This window comes from Lissotriton helveticus, chromosome 1_1 (assembly GCF_964261635.1).
Source record: "Lissotriton helveticus chromosome 1_1, aLisHel1.1, whole genome shotgun sequence".
Taxonomy (NCBI): Eukaryota; Metazoa; Chordata; class Amphibia; order Caudata; family Salamandridae; genus Lissotriton; species Lissotriton helveticus.
Window position 1 is genome coordinate 641,247,513 of NC_136057.1, and position 13,149 is coordinate 641,260,661.

The 13,149-nt window shown below is 42.7% G+C and overlaps 1 protein-coding gene across 3 annotated transcripts in view; it reads left to right on the forward strand.

Annotated features, from left to right (window-relative positions):
* The window catches only part of MCM10 (minichromosome maintenance 10 replication initiation factor), a 306,573-nt gene that overhangs the window by 277,793 nt on the left and 15,631 nt on the right, over positions 1 to 13,149 (forward strand). For all 3 annotated transcript variants that reach the window (XR_013606921.1, XM_078674170.1, XM_078674171.1), the window contains exons 18-19: positions 1,348 to 1,493; positions 2,205 to 2,247. Coding sequence is in view for 2 of the 3 variants with exons in the window: in XM_078674170.1 (XP_078530296.1) it covers positions 1,348 to 1,493; positions 2,205 to 2,247 (189 nt within the window). In the remaining variant the exon portion in view is untranslated. Of the gene's footprint in view, positions 1 to 1,347; positions 1,494 to 2,204; positions 2,248 to 13,149 lie in introns of those variants that run through there.

Here is a 13,149-nt window from a genome sequence, read left to right on the forward strand (position 1 = left end):
TTTGGAAACAATCCCATTTGGAAAGAATCTCATCCTGCAGCGTGTCAGTGATGTGCTCACTTTATTTGGCACTAGTTGCAGTTATGTGCACAGTGATGCACACATCGGTTTCTGATGACTTTTCACTCAGTAGTGTGTTTTTACAGTTTATCTTGTTTTCACTTTTGCATTACATTTACTTGCACAAGTTTTGGGGTCCTTATTTCTCACATTTGGCGTATCATACATATATATATTTAAACTAACCTAAAGGCATTCTTTCCATTGTGCTGGGTCCCAGTAGCAAACACACTGTGTGTGCCCCAAAACCTCTTGTAGAACCACTGGTTCTGCGGGTTTGTTATTTTAAAGACAATAACAGGTTTCTATTAATCTGTACATCTATAGCTTTAGACATACACATTGCACACAATGTTGTTCCCCAATAAAACTCATTCATAAACTGAAGTTTACAAGTGCTTCTTCCTTGGAGGACACAGCATTCTGCTGCTAGTTCCTATATGGCTGTTTTCTCTTGCACAGTATTTACGTTGTGCCAGCATGTCACTGATGCCTTCTAGATGTAAAGTCTTACAGTGCACATAAAAATGGTTACTAAGGGCAATATTAAGTTAATCCTTCTCACCCCGTTGATAAAGCGAAGCAGAGAATTGTTGCTTGGTACTCCCAGATAAACTTTCTACTACATCCAGATTACTCTCCTAGGTCTCAGATTCATGATTTCACTTACCTAAGTGTGATAACTTGTTTATCAAGGCATAGTAAACTATTTATGAATCTACTCTAGTTTTTCATATTTTTTTCAATAAGCCTAATAAAAAGCATGTGTTTCCTTAAGATTCTTGCAAGATGTCTAACATGAAATATATCTACAGCTGTATAACAGCAGCAGTGAGAAATTAATTCTTAATTATCTTAAATCCTCAGTTTATTTTGCACAAAATGTATAATCCTCAAAGAATGGTAAAACCTGCTTGGTATAGTTGCTGGAGTGATGTGTGTAGCGGTTTGTGTGTTTTGTACCTTGTAGAGAAGGTGTAGATTTTGGTTTTGCCAGTAAGATCTAGCCTTCGGTGCTGCTACCTACACTTAAAATATTTACTGGAAAGGCCAGGCTCAGAATGAGTGAGGTTGAAATGTGCTCTGTAGGTGCAGGTTGTGCTGCATTTCACTGTCGCTCTTTGACCGCGTTAAATGAGGCTCCTAGTTGCTACTTTTTATTGATCACCATATCTTTATGGGTCTGTACGTGTGATGCAACACACAGGTCTTGAATATAATCTGCACTGGTAAGTCCCAAATTTAATGAAATTGTACCAATCCAAATATTTTCTGCCTTTTCTGCAGTGTAACTATACTCACTTCAAGCCTCTAGAGTCATGTGTTGCTCAGAATCATGATTACAAGTGGCACGACGCTGTGAAACGATTCTTCAAATGTCAGTGTGGGAACAGAACAATCTCTCTGGACAGACTGCCTAACAAACACTGCAGGTATGGAGAGGGGTGATGCTTGCATTATTGCCTTCTCAAGTTAAAAGTGATTCTGAACATAGTAGGGCAAGAGTTTGTTATAAACGCTTGTGTATTGTATTAAGTATTTGAAGCTTCCTAGTTGATTTTCTAACTTTGTAGGCCTATTTGAAAAAGGAATCTTTTTCAGACCTGTAGTCATCAGTTTCAGCCAGTAACACCTCCTTGTGTAGTGTAAGCTGTGGTCATCAGATGTCCATGGAAGATGATGCTCCAGCCCTGTTATCCTGGATGTTTCATTTGTGCAAGGAGTCAAGCTAGACACGTTTCTTTAGTTGTGTTGTATTATATTGTTTGCTGGTGTGTCTTTGCCTCTATGCTGATATAAGCCCCATAACATACAAGAACTCAGAAGGGCCCCCAAAATTGTGTAAATCAAGAATGCAGCAGTGGTTTACATTTGTTTCTTGCGAGTAAACATGCCAGGATCACTAGAGATCTGTTTTTAAAACCAGTGGGCTATTTTAGTCTGGCCGACTGAATATACAGCAAAACCTTTCTGCTTTTAACAAATTATAGGTGAATCACTAGCTTTAGGTCTTTACTAAGTATAGCTTTTTAATCAAATGCTGGTTTGCTGTTAACTTTATGAAAAAGTATTTTATTTTCTGAAAAGAATCTATATAAATACTGCAACATGGCACCTTTGCTAACTTACTATTTCTTTTTCAGTACTTGTGGACTTTTCAAATGGGAAAGAGACAGTATGCTCAAGGTGAGTTGGTTCTTTAAAAGGAGCTCTTTGCTTGATAATTTCTTGAAGCATTACAACACTGCATACATATTTTGCCACGGGTAAATGTTTACTTTTACATCCGTCTCTATAAAGTACAAGGAGACTCCAGAGATGTGTTCATCTTCATTAAATTAACCCACTCTGCTGAGGAACACTTGTTATCCTCTTTGTACTGTTACGCCCATCATGGAAGTCCTACTGGGAGTTTCCCATAATCCTACATTTAGTAACCTTAGAATTCATCATCCATCCGATTTACAGAATTTGGAAACCTATTGTAGACCATGGATGGGATATTCATTGACTGTATAATCAAGGCCAAGGTGGCTTTTTTCTGTGCAAAGGTTGCTGATTTTAAGACCTAGGACAACACTTTGCAGCTGCAAGTAATTAACAAATCTGAAAATGAAACAAGTAAACAGTCACCTCCTCCTACTTCCACACGCTCCGCAGTATTTTCAGATGGATCCCAATCCACACCAGAAAGATCATCACACATGCCTTCGTCACCAGCCGCCTCGATTACAGCAACGCTTTGTGCACTCAGCTCCTCGGATGACTGCAAACCATACAGAACGCCGCAATCAAACTCCTACTGGACCTCCCCAAACTGACAAACATCAGCCCGCACCTCAGAAACCTCCACTGGCTCCCCATCCACAAAAGATGGCAGTTCAAGACCTCATACTTTTCTACAAAGCTCCACACACTCAAGGCCCAGACTACATCAACCATTGACTGAGCTTCTATCTCTTCTCAAGACACTTGCGCTCCTCCTCTCTTGTACTCGCGCACACACCCTGCAGCCGCCTCAGCAGTGGTTGTTCTTTTCTTACATCACCGCCAAGACCTGGAATTGCCTGCCTCTCCACATCTGACCATCACCTTCCCTGACGGACTTCAGAAACAAACTCAAGACCTGACTCTTGAACAGAGATACGGCACTATCTGCTCCCAGATAACCTTAGGAGTGAAAGTGCTGCATTATATACATGCTGATTGATTGATTGATAGATAACTTGTGCAGATTGTATCACAGGAAATTTGGTTGCAGAAGTAGTCCAATTGCTCTGTGTAAAATATATAAGTAAGTTTTAAAGTAATATTTGCTCTTGGTGACACTTCAGAAAGGTGGCTGAGACCTCCTTCATTTGACAAGATGAGGCATGTTGCTGTGTCAAAGATCTATTTGACAGTGCGATTCTTTATTTCTGCAACACTGAGAGGTTTTGCAAGCCAACTGCAACATGTATAGTAAAGAGTGTTCTCAAAGGTTATATCTTGGTATTGGGTCTTGAGCCAAAAAGTACAATTTGCCTACTGCATGATAGCTCTGAAAAATAGCTAATACATCTCAATCTGTGTGTTCATCTCTGCCTAGTCCCAGTATCACTCTGATTGCCTTACTTACTGTCCCCCATATCCGTTTGGCTAGACACTTGGGTAGGTCCTTTTCCTGCCTGTCTCCCTCTTACCGGAACAACCTTCCATACCGCATCCGTTCTTCTACAGATCATGACCAATTTAAAAAACTCCTCAAGACTGCTCTATTTTGATTCAAATCCTCTGATGCTCCTGTGCTAATTGAAGCTCCGAGATACGCCTACGGGTATGATTCAAGTGCTATAGCAAGTTAAGATAACATAACCTTGTAGCCTGCAACCCTTCCAACTACTAGGGCAGTTTTGAGGCTTCTCAGGATGTTGGATCAAATGGTCCAATTAGATAGTGGAACAATGATAACTATCCATAATAGTTTGTGGACAAATGTCAAACATAAATATACAAGCGAATAGATGCTTGCTTTCTATAATGACTTTAAGAAAATAGCATCTAGAGTTAAGTGAATTATTGTTGTTAGATAGTTATGTCACACACACAGAAGGTGATGGGAGGAATGGTGGCCAATAGAGTAACCACTAGCAATCACTCGGGGAAACATTCAGACCCATTTTATTTTTGCACACAATGTCACCCCAGATTAAAGCCAACCAAAGGCAAATCCAATAAGAACAGTACAGCTGAAACGGCATCTAATTGGTGGATCATTCTGTGGTTACATAAGTGGCAGGGGTTACAGGCAGCCTTTGTTAAATGTTCTCAGCTTTTTTTTCCTAATAGAAAATCAATCTGCTGTTTTTCATAGATGGCTTGCAAGATCATTGCAAAAGCAAAAACAGGCTTTGGGTTATTTTATTCATATTAATTTTTAGATTGAGAGGGGAAAGTGTTTTTTGTAGCTAAAGGTGAGTCTGGTTGTAATGGCTGTGTCGCGTGGTGTTTCCAAGATGTTCTTTTCGTAACTTTGTCAGTGTCAAATCAACAAATCACACTAAAACTATGAAGTATGCAGTAAGTTGCGACGTAACACTATGGGGGCGTGGCTAACTGCTGAAGATGGCGGTCGGATAGGCGAGTGTCTTCGGCCATGTGGCATGGAATCTCCTCCACATTGGCCTGTTAAGCGAGACATCGGCCCAATCCCCAGTGCGAAGTTGTTACACTGTGAAGAGGGGCTCATAATGTGGAGACTAATTAAATGATAATAATCGGCATGCACAGCTGATGCACAGCAGGAACAAAATGGCGGACCCAAGTGCACTCTGAGTTCATTAAAATTCAGAACAATGACCACTAGACTCGGTTACAATACAGATCACCCAGAGCTGACACCTGACTGCAGCTACATCGGCGGGAACTCATTCATACCAATGGACTAGGCAGGAGCGATGAACGTTCAACCGGGCCTAAAAACACCATAGGTGAGGCCTGTACCACTATTCAACGAACCAAGCAGTCTATGAAAGGTGGGACCTACCTACATTTCTATCATCGTGTCTTCCTGGGGATGTCCACGATCTGGTCCAGACTGCCCAGGGTGATTCGCCCAACGCTGTGGTGGGGGCTTGCCGTGCTGAAGGTGGGGGCTCGGAGGCCCCGGTGGAGAAAGCGCCTTGAGGCGGCGGACTGCACCACCCGTGCATGCACATCTGACGGACCTGGTGAGTGAACAGTCCTTTCTGCCCCAACAAGGGAGGTGCGGCTTTGCCGGGTGGACACACCCAGACTGGAAAAGCAGCAGTGTTCGGCTCCGTAGCTTATATCTGCAATCACACACCTGTGTCCCGTGACAAGTAGTGGAGTCGGCTGCCCCCAAGAATCCGGTTATACCCCATACCCCCATTACCTCACAGATCAGGATGTATCCTGAGTCAGGATTAAAAGGGGGCCTACTATGACCTTGGAAATACTATCGCAGAAAGGCGCGCATTCAATGAAAGAGATCAGGCTTGGTGTTCCAAGAGACGATTCCCGTGCTACTAAATATGTTTGGAAGCCGCATTTAATGCAAATGGCAACGCGCCCCCCCACTCTCAACTACAAAATTGAAGACCAAGCAGGATCTGAGAGGACTTCCCAGTCTGTGCAGCCACCAGTTGGGAGCCTGGGCCCCATTAGATAGGCATAGATCGCCTGCTGAACATATAAGGCCTGGGCCTAACTCCCAGCGAACCATCATTAGAGAGAGGTAAAACCAGACATCCCTCTCTCTAATGATACACATTAGCAGAACCTTCACCCTGTTCCCCACAATCAGCAGCATAACACTCCCTCCTAAACAAATTGGACTCTCCACACAACGAGATAGCACACTAACACCACCTGCGGACGCGGTCTTCGTTCATAGACTATGAACAACAGTCTCTCACCTGCCTACGAGCCAGGTTCATGTTCCTTGAAGATGCCACATATCCAAATAATGTGAGCACCTCGAGACGCCAAGCAGCAAGAGCATACCAAAAAGCTTGGCACAGCCCTGCTGCTAATAAAGTAATAAACTACCCTACAGACTTTTCTAAAAACGTGCTTATTATATCTACGGGAACATACCTCATCTCTCCCATTGTGTCGAAAAGGGGAAGGTTGTGGAACTATGGGACGGACCAAGGAAAAGCAACTGGATCCCGAAGGGACAACACATCCGAATACAAATACTCTGTTATGGAAATGGTACCCCAGACTGCAGCAATACACAGCCAGACAAATAGGATCTTATATTACAAGAAATAAGAGAATCCTGCACAATAATGGAACAACAACTTGGCTCGCTTCCCACTAAATTCACCCTAATTAGAGCAGACCACAAGAAACTCACAGACAAAGTGACTGCCAACCCAGCAACGTTACAAGAGTTAACCCCCTGGCAAAAAGAACAAACTGAGATAGTAGAACAATTGCAGCACCAAGTTACAATAATGCAGGAAAGGATGGAACATACATAAGGGCGTTCACACCGAAACAACATCCGCATAATATGTCTACCAGTACACAGTCAAGGCCAGAATGCAACCGTATACATAGAATCCTGGTGGCAAACAATAATGATGCCAGGGGGTGTGGGGGGTTATTCGAATATTTTTGTGTGGGGAGGGCACACAGTCCCCACCAGGAGAAGAGCTCCCAGGGTGCCTCCTCGCCCTATCATTGTTTGAATACTCAAAAGAAGCATGCATCATACCACGGAGTCAACCCGCATCTTCAATCCCTTTACCTGCAGTATGCCCTCCTCTACCCAGTCAAACTCAAGATCATTCAAGATCAAAAGAGCAACTACTTCGACATGCCAGCTGAGGCCTTGGGAGTAGTTTGAACACACCTACCTAAATTGCCTATAGATGAGGCCATCAAGCAAGATCTGGAACCTAGGACTAGGAGATATTAACCACAGAATCAGTGCCCTAAATCACGGAGAAAAGAGGGCAACAGTGGCTGTATTTCGGCAGCCACCCTCCGTGAAACATTGATAACTACAGATGATGAATCCTCTACTGGTGATACGGTTCAATAGGAGTCGGACAACAGCCAACTGCTCTGTCCATCCATGACACCACAAATTGCAAATGATCTATTGAACTGAAAAATTATAAGACTTAAAGATCAATAAAGATTGACTGTTGGGGGGGAGAGGAGTTGAGTTCCTCCAAACACAGCATCTGCCACAAAGGCCCACACAAACTAGATACTATATAGTAAAGACACCGGGGAAACGAGACCCACTGATCAAAGACATCACTGTTATTTCAACCTAATGCCGGTGCTGGGGCGGGCTGGCCCCCAGGGCGGGTAAGAGCACCCCTCAAAGGAGAGATATCTGAGACAATCTGGGAGCTCTCATTGACTATTAAGCCAACATGACCGCTTTTGTAGCGGCACGTGTTGCAGCCACTTGGCTGGTTGAAGTTTCCCAGCAAGTTTGATCGAACACAGTTCCACAATTGGACCTACTATTGGGCTGTTAAAAGGGAAGCCAACGGGTGCTCCAATTTCTCTAATTTGAATCGACTAACACAGAAACCATATCCCAACGTTACACAAAGGAAATACACAGAATAATTGCACTACCTGGAATAAAGGGGAAATGGGATCACTACACAAAAGACAAAGAATTCATGCACAGTTAGCTAGGGATAAAGTACAAATAGTGTTATTTTGTTTTTTCTTTATAGCGCTAGCTAGACCCGTGGGTATCAAAGCGCTTTACATACAAAAAAGAAATACTGCATGGTGTCACATGACATAAGGATGTATAAAGAGATCAACATAACATTTTAAGATGGCATAAAGTAAAGGGGTGAATGATAACTTAGGTAGTTGAAACAATCAAATGACCACCTATCATTGATGGTAAAGTTATGAGGAGAGTCAGCTATTGAAGCCTAGATCAGTTGCTTGGGCGGTAAAGTATTTGTTGAGGAGAAGGAGTGTCAGGTCCCTTTTAAATCAGGAGAAGGAAGGGTTGCATCTGAAGTCTCTAGGGAGTTTGTTCCACATCCTGGGTATATTTCCAGAAAAAGATCAAGACTGAGTGGTTTTCCATTTAATTTCGGGGGAATGAGAGGAAGTGAGTTGGATCTTCTCAGCGTTCTGGGTCTTCCTGCTTTCACAAGTTTGCTGTTTAGGTAGTTAGGGGAATGTGTGTGAAAGGTTTTGTATGTGATGCAGGCAGACTTTTAAATACATCTAACTTCAATGGGAAGCCAGTTGAGAGATTCGAGGGCTGGTGTGATGTGTTCAAAGCGTTTAACACATGTTATGAGCCGGGCTGCATGTTTAGGACTGACCTTAGTGGGACTAGGTGAGTTTTTGGCGTCCCTGCATGGATGGCGTTCCCATAGTCCAGTTTAGAGAGGACTAGAGATTTTACTATTGTCTTGAAATCATCATGGTTGATGAAAGGTTTAATTTTCTTGAGGTGTTTCAGTGACTAAAGCGCTCCTTTGGCAGAGTTTTTGATATCAATAAAAGATCACAAGTTCTTGTCCAGGGTAATGCCTAGAGACTTTACTGGGTCAGACAGGACGAGGGTGCAATTTATGGCATCCGGTTTTTTGAAGACTGGGGGGTCTATGTAGGAGCTTCAGATGCTCCGAAATGCTACAAACTCCTTCATAAGTGAGTTGGCGCTAACAGGGCTTAAGTCTTACTGCCTACATGTGTGACAGGACAAACCTAAAAAATTGACCTACTTCGATTGTTGGGAAGACCCATACAGAGAATTGCTGGATTCCCATCAAAGTTAAATGTAGATCAAAGGTTCTCATTTGGTCATCCAAAGTGGGATGGTATGTCCCTTGATCATCGGGACTCGTCCATTACCCATACTCAATTGGGTCATACCCTCAATCGCTGTAGTGACCATGAGCAAATGATCGTGGTGGGATCAAGTGCAGTGCAAAAAACAATAAAAGTGGTGAGTTAAAAAAGGGTAAAGGATCAATATAGAAAACTTTAATAGAAATTGTCCTTTCCCTCACTAAAACCAAGAACAGTGCAAAGGAAGCAGTCTAAACATATAACTGCATATACTGGGCCAACATGTTTCAGCCGGTAGGGACAAGATTCCGCGGCTTTCTTCAGGGCCAAAGTTCTAAACGTTTGCTACTGCATACAAAATTTTGGAGAGAATCGAGCTTTGGGGTACACCAAGCATGACTATTGTGGGTTTTGAGCCGGGAGTTTATTTTAATTTGTTGTGATTGGTGTTGAATGTAGGAAGCTAACCATTTTAGAACTACGCCATTAATGACCGAGTGCTTCTTCATATTCTCAAGTAAAGTTGCATGATTAATTGTGTTGAAAGCCGCTGACGGGTCAATAAGGATGAGAAGACATGCTTCTTCTAAGGCTCTGTGAATATCATCTGAAATATTGAGCATGGCAGTTTTTGTGCTACAGCCTTTTCGGAATCCTGATTGAAAGGTACAGATGAGGTTGAAATCATCTATATGTTTGTGAAGTTGTTGAAGAACGCACTTTTCTAGAGTTTTAGCTAGGAACGGGAGTGTTCCTACAGGAGACCAATTTATCTGCAGGCTACAAAAGAGGTGGAAGGGATAACTGTTTGGTACAACCTACTCAGCGTTTGCACGAGGGGCTGCAATATGGATAAGAGCTGGGATCCCCTTTATTGTACAGGAGAAGTGCATCGACAAAGACGGTAGGTATGCACTGGTTCGTGGTGCTCTTGATGGCAGTCCATTGGTGTTAGGGAGCCTATATGCTCCTAACGTGGACCAAGACGCATTTTATACCCAGATGGGAAGGTTGCTCGCAGACTGGACCATGTTGCCCTGGATATCAGGGGGCGATTTCAATGCAGTTTTAGATACTGTGAGAAGTTGGCCTGATATATAGTGCTCACTATTCTAGTGATCACTTTGTATCATACCAAACAACCCTTATTGATGATTGGTTGTAAGTCAACCTGATAGACCAGCTATCCTAGTAGCATGGACAAGAGCAGTCTTTAGGCTAAACTCTAGAGGGCGTGTTAAGCCAGCTCTTTTACCATCACATTTACCCCTTGAACACCAAGTGAAAGGACACCACACAAGTTGTTATGAAAATAAAGTATATTTATTTATAACAAGACTACCCTGAGCTCTTTATGAGTCAGGGAGCTAAGCACAATACAAAACTCTTATGAAAACACTTTAAGTTGCACAATTTACACAAATGCCCGAGGGGCGCGAAAAACCATATACTACAAAAGTGGAATGCGAAATACTAGCAGGTAAGTAACAAGATCCAGAGGTACATTGTTTAGGGAGGGGATGCTATTGACACATACAGACTTTGTGAATGAAAAGGGCATCACAGGGGCACTTTTCTTGGTGCATGCCAATCTGGTACACTAAATTAAATGACACTGGGCACCTCAGGGGTCCGAATCGGCTGAAAATGTACCAGTACATTTATTATATCTAATGGTAACAGGAAGACACTTGATTCGATGGCTCTACCGAGTGGTCCGGGCGCTCCAACCATCCCCCTTAGTATCGGTAAACCATAACTCGGAAAGAGATATTAATAGACCACTCTCGGATAAGGAATAGAAGTCGATAATGGAAAATCCTAAATGAGTATCCTGCAACACTCGTTTTAAGTTTATACAGTACGTTAACCCACGAGCCTACTTAACGCTACACAAACTACTCTCCATCTTCCCCACTTTTACGGCAACCTGCCCCAGATACATTGTGCAAGATGCAGATTTAATACACATGATCTGCCCTGGCTTAAGACACATAAGCTAAAAATCTGTACTTGGCATAGTGTACCGCCCGACTTGTATTTTGCTGTTTCTGTCATTGCATCCAGATATATGATACAACAAGTATCATCATACCTACAAGTCAGGACTATTGGCTTGGTCAATGGTTGTTAGTTGCATAAGATAAATAAGCAGCAACTATGGCTTGTATGTAATATTGAAAATGCTTAAAGCCCTGGTGGCGCCACAACAATGTTGTTGCTCCTGAGTTTCAAAAAGAGAAGGGAAATCCAGAGAAAAAATTACTCTCTTTAAAGGATTTCCCATCCCCTACAAGTAGGGTGACTAGAGCGGGCGACCCAAAGAATGGGACATTTCGCAAAAATAGAGGAAGGACCACAAATTGATATCAATAAAGTTGCAAATAATGACAGTCCTCAGTGCAGTGATGGTGCAGGTTTTCACAGATCTCTTGTCAGCATTGTAATGTTGGTCTAAGTTTGTATTTTTTCAAGGATTTGAAAGTTGGATAGCAGTTCAGTGATCACCTTTCTCACCTATAAAAGCCTCTAAGCGCACTGCCCACTCCTAGTCATCCCGTTTCACTTCATCTGAAAGTTTTCTTGTTAATTGCAGCTCCAGAAGGGCTCTGCGATTAACCTGAAAACTTTAACAAAGGCACACAGTCACCCTGCAGCTGCGCTTTATTAAGAAAATAAATGCAGCAACTCTACAATCATGGCGTGTAAAGCACAGGCCGTGTTTGTGGACTTGCTGTATTTCTCTTAATAGAGCTGGGATGCGTGGTGATCGTGTGACTTTTTAAACTTTTCTCTGCTTGGCATAGTGTGCCCTCCAACTTGTATTTTCCTGTTTCTGTCATTGCATTCAGATATGACACAACAAGTAACATCATACCTACAACAAGTCAGACTATTGGCTTTGTCAGTGGTTGTTAGTTGCATGAGATAAATAAGCAGCAACTATGGCTTTCATATTATATAGAAACAGCTTTCACTTAAAGCCCTGGTGGCACCACGACAATGTTGCTGCCCCTGAGTTTAAAAAAAATAAGGGAAACAAGTGTTAGTGAAGAGAATACTCCCGACAGATGGATCAGTCATTACACACTTGTAGCTGCCATCTGCTCAACTATTCAGCCAGCCCTTGTTCACTCTTGCCAAATAAAAAAAGCTCCACCTACTAACTCATCTCCCCATCCAGGTGCCACCCACTATCTCACCTCCCCCCCCCCTTATCCCCAATACATAAAATGGTTTTCAATTTAGACTTGCCCAAAACAATAACCTCTTCTCTGTCCTAGCGCTTCTGTACATCACGGTAATTTGGCGATCGATCATGGCATGTCCTGTCGTGACATGCCTGATCCTTGACATGTGACTTATTCCTTTCATGGCTATCTTGCTGTCTGTCTGTCTGGCTGTAGTCTGTATGATAGTGTTCTTATTTTTTAATCCCCCCTCAACCAAGAGTATGTTCTCAACCTCTGTGAGACAGTCCTGGACCCACCTCTCCCTACAGGCCACTTTCATAGGAGACGTCATCTTAGTGTCTAACATCACCTGCATCATTTCTTCTCTATCACACTTCTTTGCTGTTCAGTGTCAGATGGCTCTGAAATATCTAATGTTCAACTTGATCGTTGCAAAGATATTCTATTCTGTAGTAGGGGATCTCTGTGTATAGTCATAATCTAGTGAATAGTCCCGCCCATGTGCGGGGACCCCAGAGCAATCAAAAATATTCTCTTAAGGTGTCGAAAAATACAGAACTGCACAGACACTTAAGAGAGAATTAAAGACAGATAATGCAGCCTATATCCACAGGCTACACTGTCCAGTACTTCAACTAGAAATTCCACCAAAAATCCACAAACAGCAAAGCCTGTCCAGATTTCCCTTGCTTTAACAGCAAAATCCCTCTGGAATGATCAAGAGGAAGACATGGACAGACAAGCCCCATAGGCTGCCATTATGTGGCTCAGAACAGGATACTGTGCCTTTAAGAGAACTTTCCAGAACTTCACAGTATCCCAGAATGCAATGCAGGTCCCTTTTACTTTCAGTTCTTTTTTCCGGCTCCTGCAAGCAGGACCCTGGAGCATTGAGCTCTCCCTTTTCAATGGTTTATTGGTGATTTTTTCACTTTTTTGTCAAGTTGAGTGCTTTCTAAGTACGTTGGTGCCTTTCTTTTTGTTTTTTTGCACTCTTTTGATGTCAAATATGCCTGCAATATTTGACAAATGCCCGGAGTGCTCCAGGAAGAAGGCCAAATCAGATCCCCACGAGGTGTGTAGCCTCTGCCTT